This window comes from Camelus ferus, chromosome 2, assembly GCF_009834535.1.
Source record: "Camelus ferus isolate YT-003-E chromosome 2, BCGSAC_Cfer_1.0, whole genome shotgun sequence".
Classification (NCBI taxonomy): Eukaryota; Metazoa; Chordata; class Mammalia; order Artiodactyla; family Camelidae; genus Camelus; species Camelus ferus.
In genome coordinates, this window is record NC_045697.1 from 70,672,374 (window position 1) to 70,694,773 (window position 22,400).

The 22,400-nt window shown below is 35.5% G+C and overlaps 1 protein-coding gene and 1 long non-coding RNA gene across 13 annotated transcripts in view; one reads left to right on the forward strand and one right to left on the reverse strand.

Annotated features, from left to right (window-relative positions):
• EMCN (endomucin) overlaps positions 1-18,799 on the reverse strand; it is a 97,500-nt gene extending 78,701 nt beyond the window's left edge. For 5 of the 12 annotated variants that reach the window (XM_032460592.1, XM_032460588.1, XM_032460574.1 and 2 more), the window contains exon 1: positions 18,580-18,799. In XM_032460592.1, coding sequence (XP_032316483.1) covers positions 18,580-18,649 — 70 coding nt within the window. In that variant the 5' untranslated portion in view covers positions 18,650-18,799. The remainder of the gene's footprint in view (positions 1-18,579) is intronic. The other 7 variants (XM_032460618.1, XM_032460627.1, XM_032460594.1 and 4 more) reach the window with 3 other exon arrangements.
• LOC116657573 overlaps positions 1-22,400 on the forward strand; it is a 122,146-nt gene that overhangs the window by 92,695 nt on the left and 7,051 nt on the right. The window lies entirely within an intron of this gene.

Here is a 22,400-nt window from a genome sequence, read left to right on the forward strand (position 1 = left end):
TATGATCATAAAGATGTTTTTGGCCTTCGGGTGCCTGTGAATAATGGATCAATTAAATAAATTCAGCCAGTATTAATGGAACATCTTCTATGGATATAACTTGACACAAAAGAATTTACCTTGCAATCTAGAAAAACTCCCTTGATACAGGGTGTTCTTTCTTCTCACCTTAATATCAATCAAATTTGTGCCAAAAACTTGATGTATTACAAATTTTATTGATGACACCTGAATTAGTTATCTATTGCTATACAATAAATTATTTCTAAGCACTTTTCTTAGAACAATAACCATTTATTATCTCTCAGGGTTTCTGCAACCAGCTCAAGGCTTGATGGTCTGGAAGACCCGTTTACAAGGTGGCCACTCTCATTGCTGGCAAGTTGATGCTGGCTGTTGATGGCTAGTCCTCAGTTTTTCTCCACTGGGTCTCTCTGCCTGAATGTTCTTACAACAAAACACAATGGCTGGCTTCCCCCAGAGAAAGCAATCTAGAGACCTGGGTAGAAGCCATATGTCTTTTACTACCTATCCTTGGAAATCACACATCACTTGCATTGACTTCCAAGACTCACACAACTCAGTCCTAAGTGAATGTGAGACTGGTCCATCCAAATGCTTAACTACCAAGAGGCAAGGATCACTGCAGGCCAGCTTGGGGACTTGCCACAACCATCCTTACAATTTGTTGGAGTACTTTCAAGTACAAAGATTAGTCAATTTTAAAAGGTGAATTTCTGTATTCTAGAAGAAACATCAAAGTTTTGTTTAAAATCTGAATCTGCCCACTCAGATTTCCCATTGTTCCTCAAAAGATAATCTGGTTTCTTTGCTCTCCCCTAAAATGGCTTTTTTATTTCCTACTTTGTTCATGTTTTTTCTCCCTCCTTTTTATTTAATAAAACTCTTATAGAACATGGATATTTTTTAAAGCTCAATTGAAGTTGTACTATCTGCATGAAGCCTTATTTATTGGTTCTATCTATGATGACCATCCTCCCTTCAAAATTTCTAAATGTACAATTCTTAAATCACACACCTGAACACTTAATGAGTCCTTTTCATTGATCTAATAGACAACAACTGAATGCCTATTGTGTTCTAGGGCTGTGCTAGGTGATGGCATAACATCAATTATTTATTTCCCTTATCAATCCAAAGAACCAAAGAATTCACTTATGTATCTTATATTCATGATGCTAATATTTAATATATATTTTGCAAGTATATTCTTCCAGTTGTTAAATGTAAGTTTTTTTTTAATGTCCCCAAGTGTGTATTTTGTATGTAGAAAAGGTTTTGCAGAGGCTAATTTGGTTTTGGAAGTTAATAGTCAGTTTTTTTTTAAACTCAGAATAAAAAGTCTATTTCTCCCTTAAACTTTTAAGTTCAATTTACAAATGTTATTAATCTATTTATTAATACAGCAAATTTAGCAATCACTTTAGGGTCTCTTTAACATTTAATTCCATTTATGTATTTGGTTAAACTCCCTTAAGTATTTAAAACTCTATTCATAAATTGAAAATAGTAACCATATATCAATCTACCTGCTTTTTAGGGTTTTGTAGAGGTAACATATGTAAGAGTACTTTGCAAAATCTCAATTAATAAACAAATATGGCATTATTGTTGTTAAGTTATAATATCAGATGTGCTACAATGTTGAAATGGTTTTATAGAAAACAAAGCACATAGCTTTGCTCTTAAGAACTTTTAATAAATGTTTTGTCAGTTTTTAAAAATAGTTAAAAAAAATTTTAAGTGCTTCTCTTACCCTGAATCAGAGGGAGATAGAAGAACATTGAATTTAAATAAAACTAAAGTCTGAAGGAGAATTAAACATTGTTCCATCTCACTGACAGCCTGTCTGAAACACCAAGAAGCATACAAAGGTATAACTTCAATGTACCCTTCAGAAGACAGGTCCCCATAGAGAGGACATGGTGGAGTCTGGAGATCTTGGGGTACACTGACATCAGGGTCAGCCTTCAGTCTAAAGGGAGAGATTTACAGATCATCTACTGAATATTAAATTAAATATGATGAATGCCTCTGACTACCTAATAATTCCAGGTAGAAACATCTTACAGAAAGCTGCTTCAACGCAAGAGGACAAACATGAACAAAGACTAGTCTTATGTGGAAGGCCTTTGACCCTAAAGGGTAAAGGTGAATGTAACGTACAATTCAAGAGAATAAGAGAATAAGATTGAGAGGAAATCGATAAGAACAAAACTAAAAGTTAAATGCACACAGTGTGTCTTCCCTATTCATAAGGGATTTGTTCCAGACCTGCAGGGAAAATGGAGAACCCACAAATAGTGTATGATTAATGACAACAGAGATTTATTTGCTAAAACAAGATTGTTCCTGTCACAAAATGCTGCAGAAGGCTGAGGACGTTTCTCTCCATAGCTTTCTTTTCTTGGTATTTCTTAAAGTTTTCTGATTAAATACATTCAACCTGTGTTGTGTACTAATCACTCTTAAGACTTTGAAGAGTCTTCTTTGTAGATTAAGATACCCTATTTCCCTTTTAATAGATCCCAGCTTCAGTTTTAAATTTCTTAAGCTCAGGATCTTCATTTTATTCATTCTGCCTAACTTTTGCTACAAACATAGAAAATTACATAACCAGAAAAGTGCAAAAATATAAATATACATATAATGAATAATGAATAAATATTGGCCAGAACTTGGTGCATTTACAACCTAGATAAAGAAACAGAATATTACCAGCAGTGCAGAAGCTCCCTGAGAATGTTCTAGGAATTCTGTCCCTCTCCTATTGCTCTAGAAGTAACCTGTAGCTAATCTGATTTATGGTAATTACTTCTAGCCTTTATAGATTTATTGTGTATGTGTATATCTGAGAATAATAGAATTTAGATTTGGCTGTTCTTAACTTTCAGGTATTTTTTTGTGTTTTGCTCAGGATTATATCTTAAGATTTTCATTTTATTGATTATAGCTATAGTATGTTCATTGCCGTTACAGTATATAGTTCATTGAATGAATAAACCATGATTTACTTATTAGTTTTGCAATTTGTAGACATTTGAGCTGTCACTAATTTTTGACTAGCATAAAAATGCTGCTGTAAGCAAACTTGTATTCCTATTCTTGAGCATAAGTGAAGTACATGTATTCCTGTTGTTACGAAATTTTTTTGATTGGGTTTCTATTTTCCTTACTGATGTGTAGTTTTTTCTGTATATTCTGGATGAGTCTTTTCTGTCAGTTATAGCCATGCCTTCTCCTATTTTGAGGCTGTCTTTTCACTTTTGCTACTGTGGCTTTTGATACACTGAGTGATTAATTCTAATGCAATAAAATATGTCTTTACCTTTACGGTTAGTGCTTTTTGTGTAGTTTCCTAGAATAAAGGTACAAAGATATTCTCTTATATTTTCTTCTTAAACTTTTGAAGTTTACATTCTACATTTAAATCAGTAAGTAATTCATCTGGAATTGTCTTTCGTATTTTTCTGAAAATGGCATAGAAATCCAGTATAATTTTTCCCAGTGGCTACCTGATTGTCCCAGCAGCATTTATGGAAAAGGCCAATCCCTTCCCCACTGCTCTGTTGTATATCAAAGATCAACACATCTGTAGGTCTTTCAGAACTCTATTCTCTCCCCGAATCTATGGGGCATCAGCGCCACTATTGCTTGGCATGTCTTCCATGCACCAGTTTGACAGTGTTAATGATTATACCTTTGTTATAAGATTTGATAACTGACAGACCAACTTCTCCTTTCTCATTTTTCTTCTTCAAGAATTACTGATATTTTCTTGACTTTACGCATTTCTATTAAAAATTATAATCAGCTTCTTATATTGCACAATAAAATCTATTAGGATTTTAATTGGAATTATATCAATCTATAGGTCTATTAGCAGAAAATTAGCATCATTAAAATACTGGATTGCCCAATCAATCAACATAGTATGTTTTCCTAACTTTTAAGGTTTCCTTTAATGGCACTCAATAAAGTTTTATTATTCTCCTCAGAGAAATCATAAATATATTTTATTAGAATTATCTATGAGTACTTGAATTTTGTTTCTGTAAGTGGCAAATTGCTAAACTTTCTTTTTTAAGTATTTGTTGCATAATAGAAATATAACTAATTTATTTAAGTTCTGTATTCTGAAACTTGGATGAATTCTTTAATTCTAATATTCATCTATAAAGTCTTGTGGATTTTCTTTATATAATCACAGCATCTACAAATAATAGCAGTTTTTATTTTTCCTTTCTAATTATTGTATGCTTATTTTTTGTGCTTTACTGCACTAGCTAGCATATTAGTACAAGGTTTTATAAAAGTAGCATCGCTGGGCAAGACTGCCTTCCTCTCCCTCTCAAAGGGAAAGGTGACACTTCTCCATTATGCATGATGATTGCTGTAGTTTTTGAAGCTACCCTACCAGATTAAGAAAACCCCCTATAGTCCTGTTTCCTAAATGTTTTTATCAAGAATAAATATTGAACTGTTAAAAGTGCTTTTCCTGCATCTGTCAGATGACCATGTATTTTTCTCTCTATTCAATCAGTGTGGTGGGTCGTGTTGATTCATGTCCTAGTGTTAGACCAACTTCATATTGCTAATATAATCCCAAATTGGGGACAGTTAAGGACCTTTTAAAAATATTTTATTGGACTTTAAATTCTTTTTTTAAAGAATGAAATTGGCTTATAGTATTCCTTACAATATTCTGGCAGGTTTCGATTTTAGCCATATGCTTGCCTGATAAAGTAAGTTGGGGAGTAAAACCTCTATTTCCATTCTCTGTGAGAGTTTATGTAAAACTGGATTTATTTATTATTTGAATAATTAGTGTAATTTTCTAGTGACATCAACTGCACTGAGAGTTTTTGTGTATGGGAAGATGATCAATTGCTGATTCAATTTCTTTAATGGTTAAAGGGTTACCAAAGTTTTGTATTTCTTCTAGAGTTAGTTTTGATAAACTATATTTTTCTAGCAATTTATTCATTTTATGTAAATTTCCAAGTTTTTAACATTAGGCTTTTCATAATATTCATCTACTAAATTTAAATTTTAGCAGAAACTGTAGTGATATTTCTTTTTTCATTTTTATTGATTTGTTTCTTACCTCCTTTTCCTTGATTCATAGTGGCAGAGGCTTAGCAATCTTAAGAAAATATATAGAAATCCTTTGCATTATATATTTCTTTTCTATTTCATTAATTTTTGCCTTTACTTTCATTATTTTCTCCCATATACTTTATGTGGGTTTATTTTAGTCTTTTAAAAATTATTTTCTTTCTAATGTGTGCATTTAAGACTATAAAGCTCCCCATCACTGGTTTAGTTGTATCATGCATACATTGTTGTAAAATATTTTATTTCTCTTCATATTCTTCTAATTTCCATCATGATTCTTTTTTCTATATCCATAGGTTATTTATAAGCAAATATCTTAATTTCTGAACATACAGAGATTTTTTACTGTTCTGATCATAATATTGATTTATAGTATAATTACATTAAACTCAGAGAAAATACACATTCAGGTCTTTAGTTGTTTCAAAGGAAAAGTTTGTCCAAGACATCTGGCACAATATGTGAACATTAAAGTTTTAATCAGGTACCAAAATATGTGAAATTACCAAGGGGTAGGATAAACAATCATATGTAGAATTTCAAATAAAGTATCCAAAACTTGCCTGTGAAGGCTTCAATCTCCTAACTCATTCTATAGCATAAAAAGAATGAAAATGTGGAGAGAAAGATATAGATATTATATGAGAGGAAGTTGTCTTTGCAGAATCTTTCTTTTGAATCCCATTCTAACTTTCTTCACCCCTGAGGAGCAAGGCTTGTCTGCCCCTCTGCGATTCAAACCTACCTTACTGTGTGGTCCCTACATGTGAAAGGCATGGTAGCCTTGGATCTGACTTATCCCTGGGAAACCAGGAGAAACGAAGAATTGCTGTCTAGCAGTTTGGGGGCAGTACCAGGAAGGTTATTGTTATGTTGAGAATAAGCCCGCCCTGACAGGGAGTGTTAGAGAAAGAGACCTAAGGCTGTTTCCTGTGGACCAAATGAAGAGTGAGAATGAGGGCGCGGGCTTAGAGAAGTTTTGAGTCCTGTTAGGGCTGTGTGCAGAGTTGGCCACTTTAGCATCATGAGGCTCTGAGTTAACGGAGGATTACCAGTGCTTTGGAAAGAGTAATCGCTGGACTCGCAGACTAGGATCCATCCTCGTGAACAAGGAGCTACGGGGGAGACAGGCTCAAAAGCACACCTTTGAGGAACCCATGAAAATGCACCATTCAGCTACTGGCTTTAACCACCTGCCAGGCTCTGGGCACAACATATGGTGCCAGGTCTAGTAATAAGTTTCATTCAACTTTCTCATTCCTCTCTTACCCTGCTCCCAATATGGCATTGTCAGAAAGGGACTGGAGAGGGAATAGGGGACTGGAAAATAGAGAACTTGTAAAGAAGCCACTTTGTAGAATTCTATCCCCTGCTGGCCTGAGCTACAGGAGAGAATTTTCAATTATTTTGGATCATATATTCAAATTTTAAATTGATACACTGCAAATTTAGTTGTCTACAGAACTGAGTGAGCAAAAGTCATGGCCCTTCAATATTTTTATTGAGGGCAGGAAGTTTATGTTCACAAAATAAATTGTAAGAAAGTGATGGGAAACTAAAATAAAGCAGAATTTTAATCACAATTTATAATTTGTGGTTCCCAAATTCTTTAAATTATTTTCTAAGTTTTATGCTCTCTTAAGACTGTGAAACAAGAGTAGTGATCTGTGCTAAGTTAATTATTTATAGCAATTTTTAATAAAAACATTCATCTTTGTGGAAATTAAAAAAATAATTTGGTGACTGGAATGTCTTTAAAATTTTAATACTGAGCTGGCAAGCCTAGTTAGTTATAGAAAAGTGTCCCAGAGCCCTGTCCTTGTGCAAAATCCATTGAACCATCATAAACATGGTGATAGCTTTGCAAACTGAATACCTAATGCTCAGATGGAAGCCTACAAGTTCCTGAAACAGGTGAAAGGATTACCCCAATGCCCACAGGGGTCTGGAAGAGCAGTAAATGAGAGAGTCAGACAGGGTATAAGTGCACACGCACTTGTAGGAAAGAGAGCATTCCCTGGTTTAAAGGGGGCACTTACTACTCACGCTTAACTGAACGCTGCCGTGAGGAAATATGAGACCTGGCATTGCCAGAAGAGCTGCAAGTAAGATTTTCTCTTTCTTTCTTTGTTGTTGTTGTTTTGTGAAATTAGAGTATTTTTAAATAGCAGCCTGTCGTCAGAAAGCATTGTGTGGACAAACACCACACATCTGCAGAGGTAGACGTTAGTTTGTGAACTCTGAAAGAGAGGCTGTTGACCTCTTCCTGTAACTCATCCTGATTTATTAAGTAACAGCAGGGTAATGACCAGTTTACAAACTCCAGTTGGTTGTTCTCTAATACTAGAAATTTCCCTGGATTTTTAGCCCAGGTTCATAACCTTGTAGTGCCTCCATTTCTCTTCATGCTCAAATGCTCCTCATTGAATCCTCCCTACTTTCTCAAACTCCTCTGGCTCTTGCCAGTTTCTCTAGGGACCAAAAATACTTGCATTTGAATTATCAAATACATCCTGACCCCATTTGAAACTGTGATAGGATCACTGTAGCTGTTTCCCTAATCAAACCATTACTCAAGGTGGCCACTTTTCTTGAGCCTATAGTAGAGGTTCAGGGTCTTTTGGTGCTAATGAAAACAGAAAGGAAATTAATAGTAGAATTGAAAACAATCAATAAGATCTTAAAATGAGAAGGGAGTGAAGAGTATCTCCTTATGAAAAGATGGTCCAAAAGGCTGGAATGTAAGCCTGTGTGCCTAGGGAAATTTCAGTGTTTCCACTAATATTTGTCCTGGCCAAATTGAATTTCCTATTATCCCAAACTAGTATAAGCAAAAAAAAAAAAAAAAAAAGAATTAGATTATACTGGATCAATACCAAAATTTTCCCTGCAGGCACTACACCCTAACACTTTTCTGAAAGATAAACACCTCTGGTTATCTCCCGGGTATGGGACAGTGAAAAGAGCTCAGATGACTAGTCAGGAAATTTGAGTCTAGTCCAGAATTTCTCAGAGTGTGTGTCATTATATCAGTATATAAAAATTATCTGCAGTAATTGCTGGAAACACAGTTTTCTGGGTTTGACTGAAAGGGAATGACCTGGAGATCACGAGAAATGAGCACTAGGAAAAAATATTTTAATAGATACTTTAGGTGACTCTTATAAATAAGAAGCATCAAGGGCTACTAGTTTGAGGGACAAAGTGTGTGTCCCTGGGCTTTTCTCCTCTGATAATGAGCATAAATAATACCAGCCTGCCCAATCCCCTGGGTGATGGCAAGAATTAAACGAGATATTTGATCAGTGGAAGTGCTTTGAAAAATTTAGTGTTCAGCAAAAGCAATGGATGAAGGATTGAAGAACTGGCAAGAGATACAATGATAAGAAAGACGTTTACAAGGTACGGGGCTGTAAGAGCGGCCAGAGGGCTTGCGGGGAAAGCTCCTCCCTACTCATCAGAGCATGGAGTACGTCTCCCGTCTGTCCACCAGCCTCCCTCCCCGTCTCATTCTGCATCTTTCTCCATCCCAACCCTGTCAGAGAAGCGCTCTCTTTCTCCCAGTCTCTGCCACTTTCTCAGTCTCTTTTATTCTCATTCTTACTCTCAGTCTTTTTCTGATAGCAATGAATTACCTTCTTTCTCTCTCTCAATCCTGTTTTCTACCCCTCCTGCTACCAAATCTCTACAAGTTAGATACAAATAATGCCACATAGAAAAATAGAAAAAAATGTCTTTTGTTGTGCACTCAGAAATGTCACTCATGGCAGAGAATTGGCTTTTCACATGCAAAGTAGATGCTTTCTAACAGCCCTATCTGAAAATTCCCAAAGGAGGTAAACATGAGGGAGATAGAATTAAACATCTTGCTCCAGAATGAACATATCGAGGAATAACAGAATGAAAATGAAGCAAGATAACTGGAGGCCAAATGTACAGAAAGTGCTTGTTACAGTAAGATCATACGATTGTAGATCTGAAAGAAAACTTCAACATCATTTTGTCAAACCACATCACTTCACAGATCGGGAAATTAGAGCCTTGAGAGGTAAAAAATATATCGCTTGGCTCAATCACATAGCAAGCTTGTGGTCGTTGGTGACTAAAAACCAAGGGCTCTTGGCTCAGAGGACAGTGAATCCCCCACCATTGCACAGAGCTGGCGTGTGACACCAGCCAGAGCTCAATGAGAAAAAAATATAAGAATATCATTATATTCCAAATATATAGAGAGAGCTAAGGTAGATTTTCTTTTATGTAACATGCTGGTAAATAGTATATGCACTGTAGGAGTTTTGTGTCTATTAGACAAAGTAAAATGATGTTAGTCCCATGTCAACTCTTCACAGGGTATTTTGACTAGCTATTAATCAGTGAAAATTTTAACACCTGGGAATAACTGAATTCTTGGATGCCTTTACTTCTGAACAGGATTAGTTAGAATAAAGTCAACATTCTGAACTAAGACTTCAGAGATAGGTAAAATCTGTAATCGATGTGTCTTGAATTTCCATAATTTTACATTTTATTCTAGTTGGGGTGAGGATTAGTCAGATCTAAATGATTCAGGATTACCTGATGAATGGTGCATGGAATAATAGGATACCAGTATTTTCTTGTGAGTAAGACACAGCAATGATTCAACACTTGCGTTCAGATAATCACTCCATTCTTTTGTGATCTGGGCAATTGATATAAACCAAAGACAGGCACAATAGTAAGACAGTGGTCAACTTCATAAAGCAAATCAAATAAGTTCAGACCACCAAGAGAGTATCCCAAAATGACACTCACAACTTCTCTATGACCCAGGTCAAGGATAAAAATTACTATTGTCCTCAAGTCACTGAAAACAAAGCTAAGAATGCCTTGGGTATTTCCAACTCTGTTGACTTTTGAAGAAATACAGTTCTCCAAATTAAAGCCAAGAGTTAGTTAGTAAGACATCACTGAGGGGAAATCCATCAATTATACATTGTCCTTACTTCCAAGAGATTTATATTCAGTCAGGTTGTAATCGACCCTAATAACAGGTTTTTAAATTGTTGGCAGCATTGTCATATTTCTTTCTTCCACTTTACAAATCTATAGAGTTTTAAACTTTAATTGTCATAAAACTTGCACTCAACAAATGAGGCTGTCAGAAAATGAAAAAGGAAGAAAAGAAAAAAAAAGTTTATTTATTCATATAGTTCAATTATCCTAATCCCACTAATGCAATTACCATGAAAAATCTTTAAATTAGTTAATTCTGTGCATCTAAAAAGGTGATTCTCTACTTTTTAAAATGGGATTTGCAGGGAAAGAGGTAAGTGGGGGATGTTTCATTGTTGGACAGAGGAGTTGTCACAATAGCCTTGAGTTGACAGATTCAGGAGTGGCCTGTTCCCTAGGGACAGTGTGCAAGAGTTCAGCGTTTAGGTCCTCACACTTGCTGAATGCTCTAGGAGAATGATTTCACAATTCCTACCACAAAAAATTATTTCTTTTCCTACTTCAGTTAAAAATAAGTTCAATGTGTGATACAAATAATTTTCTGTGTTTCGTGTGTGTGATTTTTGTAACTCTAGCATAATTTCAACACTTGGTGACTTGAATGTGTAGCAGCCATAAAAAATATGTAAAGGTGTATGACTAAGAGAGCAATGATGGACTGGTTAAAAGTTAAAAGTCCAGCCAGTAAGGAAGAACCTTCAAATTTAAGAAATGCATTCCTCTTCATCAGTTGATTCTGCAAGTTAAATGCTAGCTTATACAAACTAATAACCACATTTTAATAATGATTTATAGTTTCTAAAATAGATTTCCTGATTATCGTGTATCGCCAATACTGTGTCAGCAATGATCATTTTTCCCATTTTTAGATAAAGAAACTGAGTGTAACAAGCATTTAGTGTCTTGGCCAACTTCAACATACTAGATCCAAAGTTGGTTCTCATGTTAAGACCAAGGTTCCTTCTACTAACATAGTCCATCTCTCAGATTAAGCAATGCTCAATCCTTTAAGATAGGAAATAATATTCAAAGATGTTGATGATTCTCAGACCAAAAAAATTAGAGTTCTCATTAAACACAAATACAATTTTGCTTATTGATTTGAGTGATTAGTTTATACAGTGCATTAAATAACATATACATCAGTCTGTGTATGCCAAATTATGCCTGTATAAATTGTGGCTGAGAACATAACTAGGCAAACATATTTCTAGTATCCTATATCAATTCTATTGTGAAAATTTTTCATGTGCTGGTTTTTCTCTTTGTGAGAATCAACATAATTATTTAAATATTTGCTGATTTTAGATTGGAATCAATTTGGTGATAAAATCGCTTACCTAAGGAATGGGATGTAATAAACTGTGGGACTCTGAGTTCCAAAACTCAGTGAAACTTACAGAGTTGCCATACGCTGGACACTATTCTAGGTATTTATGTATATTACCTTACATGATCCTCCCAATGTCCCTGTGAGATAAGATGATACTCATTTCTACTTTACAGCTGAGAAAGCTGAAGGTTAAGTAATTTGCTCAAGTTCACACAGATAGTAAGTGGCAGAGCTGGAATTTGAACCCAGACAGTCTGGCTCCAGAAGAATTATAAATGTGACACTAAGTAATTAATTCACTAATAGTTATTTCCTCTTTGCTTCTTGCTGTTTCCTCTAAATCCCATATTAGTTGCATTTACATTTATTTTAGAGCCAAGCACATTTTTTTCCCTAACAACATAATAATGGGTAAGTAGGGAAATGCCTAAAATTCTTTTCAACCCTTCCTTTAATAATTAATTGAATCCAGGATATTAAGAGGCTAATGATCACTGAGTAGAAATTCATTCATGGCACTGTGGTCTTAGTTTGCAGTTTAAAGGTGCTGAAGGTGCCAGGAGAGGCAGCAGTGCTTCTAAATTAGTCAAGTGGGCAGTCTCTACTCTTACTCTTTTCCACCAGGAAGACTCAACTTACTGCAGTTTCACTACATTGGAAAGTGGCAAGCTATAAGGGAAGATTTTGAAGAACAATATTCTCTAGTTTGATATTAAGCCATATCACTCTAGGATAACTTTATACCATCTCCAAATCTCAGTGTCCTAATTAGTAGAATGGGAATGACAGAGTTGGCCTTGAAACATTTTGATAGAAGTAACGTTGAAGTGCCAGGCACGACAAATGGTGGATGTCAGCAGACGCTGTGACAATACTTATCTGGGAGATGTAGACCAGACCCAACTGTGATCTCCATTCTCTGGTTTTTGACACAGCTAGTTTAGGTTTAGGCCAGAAAATGAGTGATTAACAGAATAAAAAACAGTTTACATGTCAGATGAGCAGTACGCTCAGAATAAAATCAACAATATTGACATTTTTGACTACTAACCTCACAATATAATTCATTACTGACTCCATACAAACAGACTAATGATGGCCTTAGAACAGGACCTGTGTGGAATATTATTGAACTTATTCAACAAAAGCTTTCAAGATTTTTTTTTTTTTTTTAGGTGAAGGGGAAGAAAGGTAGTGAATATCAGAGTGTCAGAGAAACTCTGGTAGAACATATATACATTATCACCCTAACCAAAATGTTCCCATCAAGAAAAATAATAAATCCTGGATGTTTCAAAACAGCAGAGCCTGAGACAAAGGTTTGTATGCGGACAGTCTGTAAAGGAAAGTGATCTAAGGAAAAGGAGTAGAGGACTAAAATAGTGGAACTAGAACAGCAATAGAAGAGGAAAGCATTTATTCACCGGCCCCATTCTTCTTTTGGGCAAAGGCTGTCTCCTAGAGTGCTAAGGCAGCTGCACTTCTAGCTCAGACACATACCAGTGCCAGGCAGGGTTCTGCAGGTGAAACATGCCTTAGTATCAGAACAACAGCAGACAGGAAAGCAAGAGATACACGTTCTCATGAGACAAGATACTGTCAGGTGACACCTGACAGGTTGCCATAGCAATGGTTGGACCAAACATGTCCAGAGAGGATGTAGGAAAAGGCACAACAGGTGTCTAATACTCATATGGTGGCTACTTCTATTCAGAGATTAGTTATGATTATCTTTACCGTTACAGCATTCTGCAAGACACAAAACCTCTATTCAAGTTTAGAGCATTATTATTTTTATAGTTGCTGAAATTTGGGAATCATATAGTGTATAATTAAAGACAAAAATATCTTGGATGAACAACAAAGCTGGGACACAATTTGACCCATTCTTCCAAATCCAGACTTTGGTCGGAGGAAGTGACATAGTAATGACTTTCACAAGCAGAAAAGTACTGCATCTGAGCACATTTCCAATCACAGAATCCAAGTTTCCTGTTTTAGGAGGTTTTAGATTCTTACATTCCAGCCAGTGGTATCCTGACACTATACCACTGGCAGTTTTGCCCATGTTTTTAATTGACACCACTGTTTCCCATGCTACTGATGATTTTGTGTGCAACAGGACAAAAAGGATCTTATTTGCTAACTAAAAGAGCTTCTTTTAACACCAAAAAGGCATTATTATCTTAACCTAATAAAGCTATAATGACCCACAGGAATTCAGTAACAGGAAAGGAGACACTTACTACACAGGAACTGAATGGAATGTCGCTTAGAGTAAATTCCTGCTTTGACATTCAATGTTCAGAAAGAAGCATCTCAAATTTCTCAAAGGTAAAGAGGAAATTGGAAAGGGTGACTAAGAAAAAAAAGAGTATAAACAACATGAGTTAGATAATTACTCACAAGTTAAAATATTTATCTGAAGCTTGAAATATAATTTCCTCAAAAATAAGGAAAAGATGGGCAATTATTCAGTAAGTTAGAAGCTTTTTGAAACCTTCAAATATTCTTTTTTTCCTCAGTATTTGAATAATTACAATCAGCAAGATAAAACTGCCAGACAACTTGCTGGTGACAACTGTTATGAATCTCTTGAAAATAAGAATATTAGAATGATCACTTATACTTTTAGGTAGAGATCATTGAAGGAAAAAAAGAAAAGAGTAGTGAAAAAAGCATACTAAACAAATGGCTTGGAGACTGAATACTCTTCCATAGAATTTGCTTCCATATTGGTTCACTCTTCCTATATAATACATCACCCATTTCATATAAGACCAGTTGATAGTGATTAAGCTAAGCAGAAGTAATAAGTAAGATAACACATGAATTAATGATGTACAATATTTAATTTTCTTCCAAATTTTCTTTGGTGAACTTTGCTTTTTTTTTTAAAAAAAGCCAGTTTGTATTTTTGAGAAGTTGGTTAGGAATAAGGTTTCTCCTTGAATATTTATAACCATAAGAAGATATTACATAAAGTATTTGATACCCAAAAGGAGAAGTAGAGTCAATCATATTTAGATATCCTTCCTCCTAGTGATTATAGTCAGAGCAGTTCATTCTTCCAGGTTTGCTGTAAATTACTGTCACCTGGCACTAGGTTATCCACCTATCCCTGTCGTCTTCTCTTCTGCTGGAGTTTGGGAATTGATTTACTTTGATAAGAGCCCCCTTTTTTTATATTTGTTGCTCACTTTCATAGCCAGGAACCAAAATAATCCACCTGTTTGCACATTATGTTCTGTGATTCATGCTTGTCCATAAGCTTTTTACAAGGACAAGGTAGTAAACTGGTAAGTGATGACTATAGGAAAAAATTAAAAAATGAAAAAACATTAAGACAACTACTGTATCATTCATTTTTGCATTCATTCAGATAATTGTATCCTTATTATGTGTTTAGAACTGTTAATGGACAAACTATAATGAATATGACCCTGACTTTCAAGGTACTTACAGTCTGGTAAAGGAGATCAGATATGCACACAGATAACTATGATAAGGTTGGAAAGTAAGTGCCATGAGAGAGTTATAAAGATGGGCATCCAGAAGAGAAATAAACTGTTTCTCTATGTTATTAAATCTCCCAGCGGGCAGGATGAGACTAAAATACTCTTGGGAGACAAGCATAAAGACCATTCAACCCCTCACCATCATCTGCAGCTCCAGGGGCATTCCAACCACCCAGCAGACAATTTTAATTTACCACTGGACATCTCTATTGAGTATCTTATTAGGATTTCACGCTCATTATGTTCAAAATCAAATTCATCATTTTCTCCCTAAACCATCTCCTCTTATCTTTTCCAATTTCTCCTCCCAGTCCATTTCCCTATTTCTGTTATTCTTATGCTCAAACACACTTAGAGACTCTAAACTAATTAGCTATATGAGTCAATATGTCTCATTCCAGGATTCAACATATCTGAGGGCTGTATTTCCCAACACTCTGGTCACTCTGTCCAATCTGTGACCTCCCTACATCTTTATACTAGAACATACTGACTGATGTTTTAATGTTCCTACTCAAGAAATTTCATCCATCTAGAATCTCCTGTTTTTTAAGTTTCAAAGTTTATTATAATTTCCACTTTCATATGAAGGCTTTTCTGATGTCCCTATACTCAAAACTAAGCTAGTTGTGAATTCTCCATAGCAGTCTTTATTTACCACTTAAGGCTTACAATAGAATCAAATTTGTAATGATTTGGCTTATCCTCCTGTCACCCCCTCTTCTAGGGCAAAAGCTGAGTCACTGATGTCTATAAACCTACAGTGTTTAGCATAATGTCTGTCTTATAACTGTGTTTAATCCATTTTTTACCCCATGAAATTGAATGTTCAATCACTAACAAATGAATTTCTACAAGCAATTAAATTCTTCTTCAGAGACCAATAAAGTGATGTTTGTTCCAGCTTGCAAATGCCTAAAACATTTTAATCCTTCCTAAATTAATGTAAAGTTCAAAAAAGCAAATGGCACTTGAAAAGTAAATTGCTTCCAGAGCCTCCTTTTTCTTGGAATCCTTCTTCATTTAATTTTACTCAGTCCTGACAGTGAAAAGCTCATCGATCTAGACTTAAAAGCCAAAGGAGCTTAAAAGCCACTGTAGGGGTCTGTTCAGTTTTCAGTACAATTTAGAAAATCTTGGGAAAGAATGACAGTTCCTTTTCAGGAACCTTCCATACATATTTCAATAGAACAGCTTTCCAAATTGGAGACTGTAAAATATTATACCACCAACCAAGTAATAGAAAGTCACTCACTGTCATGTAGAAAGATTTCCTTGATTTTCACAAAAAGCACAAAAGACTAGATTGTATTTATTTAAATCTGAGACTGACAAAAAAGTCAGAAAGAAAAAAAAGTAGTCAATTTCTTTAAAAGATTATTATTTAGGAATAAATTACTATGCAAAAAAGCATGGATCTTCTTGACAACTTGTGAATTTAAGGCAGATGAACTGCCTCCCTCTGTACCCCTATAATCAACTCTGCTGATGAAATATGTTAAGCATTCTAAGCTTGGGGAACATATATAGCTTTGAAATCAATGTGTTTCCGGTACAGGGGGTTAGGAAAAGAACTTAATAAATCAGCTTAGGAAATGTTTCATTTCCTGTGCCGTATCTGGGGAGGAAAACATAAAACAGGCAGAGCCAGGGGCAACAAAATCAAACACACGGATGGGAAAATCTCTTACAGGTCCTTCTAGGCACCCCTTAGATGGTCAATTTATGCTCCTGAGCTAGAGCTTCTATTTCTAGGATAAATAAGGTAGATTTTACAGACACTTGCCTTAAATTAACAAAGCCTTGTTGGCAGAGGGTAAAGGCGATAGTCATTATGTAACAGTTGTCTCTGCTCACATGAGAAATTATCTTACTTGGGTGAATAGTTCATTAGAAAGAAGACACCAGTAACAGAGAGACTGGGCTCATTACCAGTGATCTAAAGGACACTGGTATTTTCCCAAAACAACCGTAAGAGAAAAATCTACCAGGTCCTTTCTGGGTTATCCTTTACATTTTCATCTTCCTTATGGCCAGATTTTGCAGGCTGCTTCTATTGATTCTATCCCACTTTGCTTTCAGGAAGGACATGTCATCCATTCAGAGTTTAACACTGCCCGGGAAAGTAGTGTACTTAATGATGCTTGCAGACCTGGGATGGGGAGCCACTGAACCCAGACGTTCAGAATTCATATGGACCTGACACACGTTTATGAACAGTGTTTCTCACAGCATCGGGAGCCTATCAATCTCTCCCATGCATACTGTAGAGTTACTTACAAGCTAGTGCATTGATTTCTGTGTCACTTCATAAATATTATTTATTTTAAAAAATCGTAACTTAGTAACTCATCTAAATTTCCTGGGCTTGATACCCACTGCAACTTAATGCTGGCAACTCCCAGATGGATGGTAAGCAAATGTGTGTGATTTTGAAGTGTTTGGGAATCTGTCCTAAATTTATGTACACATTTTGAGAAATTAATGATAAATATTTTTCAAGGGTTGTGCTTATTTTTTCCTACGTAATCACTGTAAATTGAATTTTGTATGCAGTAAACTTTTGTAAAGAACACATGCAAAATAAAATTAGAACTGAGTTTTTTCCCCAGGGCTCCTCACAGGCAGAATCAATGTGTCCCAACTGTGTTCTTTTATGATAGTGTGTACTTTGGTTTTCACACTTATTAAATTGGTCTTATATTAGAATTACACAGTTATTTCTCCCAATAGTACATTTATCACTGTGGGCAAGGACAATGTCTTATTCTTTTTTTTTATTCCTTGTACATGGAGGGAGCATAATAAATATTGATTAAATTTAATTGCTCACAGTAAACCCCTCTCGAAGGGTTAAAAGTCATATGTAATCATTTCTTGCTACTGGTCATTAATATAGTCAGGGCTTAGGTAGGTGCGTGTATATCCTTTACCTAAGTTTCAGAACCTGCCGTCAACGGGTAGGGTTTTTATGTCTATAAATTCACTGAAATGTTATGCAAAATGTTGTACATATATGTGTAGGTATGTGCTCATTTCTAAGCAAGCATCTATAAACCTTAATCAAATGACTTTCCTCTTTTCTCACTCTGCTCCTTCAAGATATTAAGATTCACTTCCCTAGGCAGCCTTCTCCAACTTCTCAGTTTATTAGAGCCAAAAGATAATTGGGACAAATACAGGCCAGCATTTGAAATGCAGTATTTCTGATTACAGCCTTTCACCCATACGTGACGATCTTGTTACTTCTAGACTTATGTCTGAAAAGAGCACATTTTTGAGAAATAGTATGTTTTCAGCCAGCATTTTCTCCCTAGATTTTTATTCTCCAAGAAGGCTAGTGTATAATCCCAGTGCCTTTCTGATGCCATGGAACACACTTCACGGCCACTGCAACACCAAACATTTTCCTTCAGTGAAACAAGCATCCTCTCTGTGGAGCCTTCTCCACGACTCCCACTCATCATCCACACACTCGACTCAGCAAATGAGCTGCTGCATCTACGTTCCCGGGGAAGTTCCCTGGAGGTAAACTGAGGCTCAGAGCTCCCCTACTAGTATCCACACCAACAGAGCAATAAGAGAAAACAGTACCTGTTTTGTCCTCACTGTTACAAAGACTGGACAGAAGAAGACAAAGGATGGTCACTTGAAGCCGTTTCATGGTGCCTGTGGATGGTCACCGTGGCTCCTCTCTCCCGAGTCAGGCAGGGACAACTCCCTCCTGGCCTGGCAGGTCCTTCTTAGCAAATGGAAAAGGTGTGCTGCATGTGAACAGCCACTGCCCATTCCTACTTATTGCAGGGGCTCTGATAAAGAACGGGAGGAAATGCACACATTCCCTTTGGGAGTTCAGCAGAGAGGAGATTTATTGTTTCAGTCCCTTACAGGAACTTTTTTTTTTTTTTCTCTCTTCCTTTGGCAGCCACTTGTGTTTTTGTTACTACATTATTTTGTTCTTCTTCAACAAAAAGGTCAGGACGGGTTTTGAACAGAAAGAGATCTTTCTTGGGAACGGGTCATACAGGCTTTCTAACTTTTGTTTTGAAAGTGTGTTTTTGAGTGATTATCAAGGGGCCTCATTAAACAGCGACTGGGTTTGGATAAAGAGGCTTTAGCTGCCTGAGGGTTAAATTTTAGAGCAGAATCCACAAGGAATCCACTTTTCTTCTCTCTTTCCAACTTGAAAGCCCAGATTGGGAAAGACTACCTTTCTGGAGAAAAGTGCAAAAAACACAGATTACACTCTGACTTGGGTAAGTGAGAGACTTCTGACAGGTGGTCAGGGGGATTTTTCAGGCTATTTCTGATAGAATTGAGCAGTGATGTGTGAATGTCCACTGGTCGTTCCTGGTCTTATTGTTGGAACTTGATGAAGAAAAAGGAAAAATTACTTATAAAACCCCGTGGATACTCTTCTCTAGGAAATGTGATTTGAACAGCACTGGGGTAACCAGTGAGGTCAGGAGAGATGGAGTCTTCAGACCAGAATGCCAATCAGGCAAGATACTGTGTGTATCAGAGGCCTCTTTGATGTCAGAAACAATTGATTAGAACATGATGATGATGCCGCCATAGTCTCAGCTAAAATCTCTGTGTATGCCGAGTAATTCTATACTTTTCCTCAGCCACAGGCTGCTCATCTAATCTCAGCCAATCAACCTGTCATGCATCTTTAGGCATGAAACCTCCAGGACAAATGGGTGTCGATGGATCAGTATAGATTCATCTGCTCCACCAAGAAAATTATTCCAAAATTATACCTTTACCTATTCATAAGGAGGACGCACATTTCACTGCTGCACGGTGCTGGGAAGGACCCATTATAAGGGTGGTTAGACCAAGTCAACTGATCAAAACACTAGCTTCTTTCATCCTAAGTTATACCAAGTTTCAGAAGAGCCTCCAAGTTTCTATTGTGTGTATACAACTTAATTTTACCCTTGTTTCTAATTAATTTTCTAAAACAGACAGCCTTTGGAGTTGTTACTTTATTTGGCATATCCTGGAGAGTATAAAGATAGCAATGTATGTGAATAGATGTCACATGTACTTTCCAGAAATAAATTGGGGTGTGGCCATGAACTCACAGTGGAACACTCGCATGGCCACACTTCCTGCTCCTTGTTCTGCTTTAACTCTGGAGTTTTCAACACATATGGTTACCACTGATGTTGGTCACAATCACTGCTGAAGGGATTCCATAGCATTTTGACTTCTTTGATTTTCATGGCTGACTGCTAAACATTTATGAGAAAAACTAGATTCCTATTCCAAGAAGGCTTGATGGTAGAATATGATGTCTATTTAAAGGATAAGACTTGTAGATGAAAAAATAAAAAACAAAATCTAAGAAATGCATTTTTAAATGGCTAGGCAAAAAAAAACAAAGGGAAAAATAGAAGTAATACGATGGATCAGCTTTGTCTTAATAGATCAGGTTTTTTTTAATTGACATATATTCAGTTACAATCTATTGATTTCTGATGTACAGCATAATGTCCAGTCATAGAGATATATACATATATTCATTTTCATATTCTTTTTCATTAAATGTTATTGCAAGATATTGAATATAGTTCCCTGTGCTATACAGAAGAAATTTGTTTTTTATCTAAGAAGGTATTTTTAAGGTAAAAATAATTCATTGAAACAGAGGTGATTACCAGAAGAGACAGACAGATCAATGACATAAAACGGAAAGTACGGACAGAAATATATACAGCTGTCTACATATTTACATAGATGTATTTCCAGATATGTTTGTGTATTAGACGTGTGTGTGTAGAGAGATTAGATATAGGTGAATTTAACATATAGCAAATATGATGAGTAGGATACGTTCTTTAATAAATGAGTTTTGACAAGTTATTAATAATCTTTTAAGAATTAAAGTTAGGTATCTATTTTACTTCAAATACCAAAATAAATTTCTTACATGTTAAAAGAGAACGTGGGTGACTATCTGCATATAACTGGGGTGGAGAGTACACTTTATGCATGACAGCAAAAGCACAGTACATAAAAGAAAGACTTGATCTGTTTTCTTACATAAAAATTAAAAGATTTTTGACTCAACACACCATACAATGAAAAGGCAAGTTGAAAAACAATACATAATAAAGATTTGATATCCTTAATATGTAATGACCTCTTGACCAACAATAAAACAATGACTCTGCAACTGAATAATGGACAAAATAAGTCATCAAAGAAGAGACAGAAGGCCAATAAAATGGAAGAGTATATTTATCTCAGAAGAAATCAAAGAAATGGATATTCAATAATTGAGATAACAGTTTTTGTCTTTCAAATATAATTAGGTATATTTTCTGACAATACCCAATTTTGATGAATGTTCAAAGAAAGTTACTGTCTTATTCTTGGTGTATGTATAACCTTTCTGAGGTGTGACTTGGCTGTATACATCAAAGTTATTGATACATCAAAGCAATGTATGTCTAAGTTAAAGAACCATACTCTGAACTTGCAATAATATGTTTAGGAACTTATTCTGAAAATGAAGGTGCTCGTTAAAGTTTATGTTATTACACACATTTGTCAACAACATTAATTATTGGGGAATAAGATGCAATATTCTGCCACAAAATAGTATTAGAGAAATTTTTATAGATGTGGAAATATATTCATGATATTTCTTTGCATGTACATATGTATTTAAATGCACATATGCATATATATATATATATATATATATGTTTGAATATATACATACATATAAAATAGAAAATGTTAACAATGCTTATCTCCAGGTAGTGAATTATAGATGGTGTGTATCTTATATTTGTTTATTTTTCTTACAAAGATTTCAGAGTAAAACATTATTTCTGTCTTTAAAAAAACAAAGCTTTTGTTTAATCTGATACTTTTTGTTTAATTTAATATTTTGAGTGGTAATATTTATACAAACATTTTGTATTCTAACCTCCTTGAGTATTTTAATTATTGAGAAGTGTGTGATTTAAGAGCACTTTAATAAAAGAAAATACGTGAAGAGACCTACACCACCTTAACCTGAGAGATGAAAAGATGTTTTTCCTTGTGTTTTTTCACAATCCATCTTCTGTATCCTTGTTGAATCTGAAAGGTAAGCTGTTGTGAGGTCATACCAGAGCAATCTCAGGATTCTATCCAAGTACATCTCAAAGTTGGCCACTGACATCTGTGATACTGAAGAAATTGTACAATGGAGACTCCAACACTGATGAGGCTAGTTTAACTTGTGTGGTGCTGAGATTGATTCAGGGGGCACCATTAGTAAGCACCCAAATTAAACTTCCTTTCCATATTTGCCTTCTTTCTCTCTGCCAGCTTGTCACAGAAAAAAAAAATCATCTGAAATGGTAGAAATGCCAAAAGATGATCTCATGAACTGGCAACAAGCATGAGCTCTG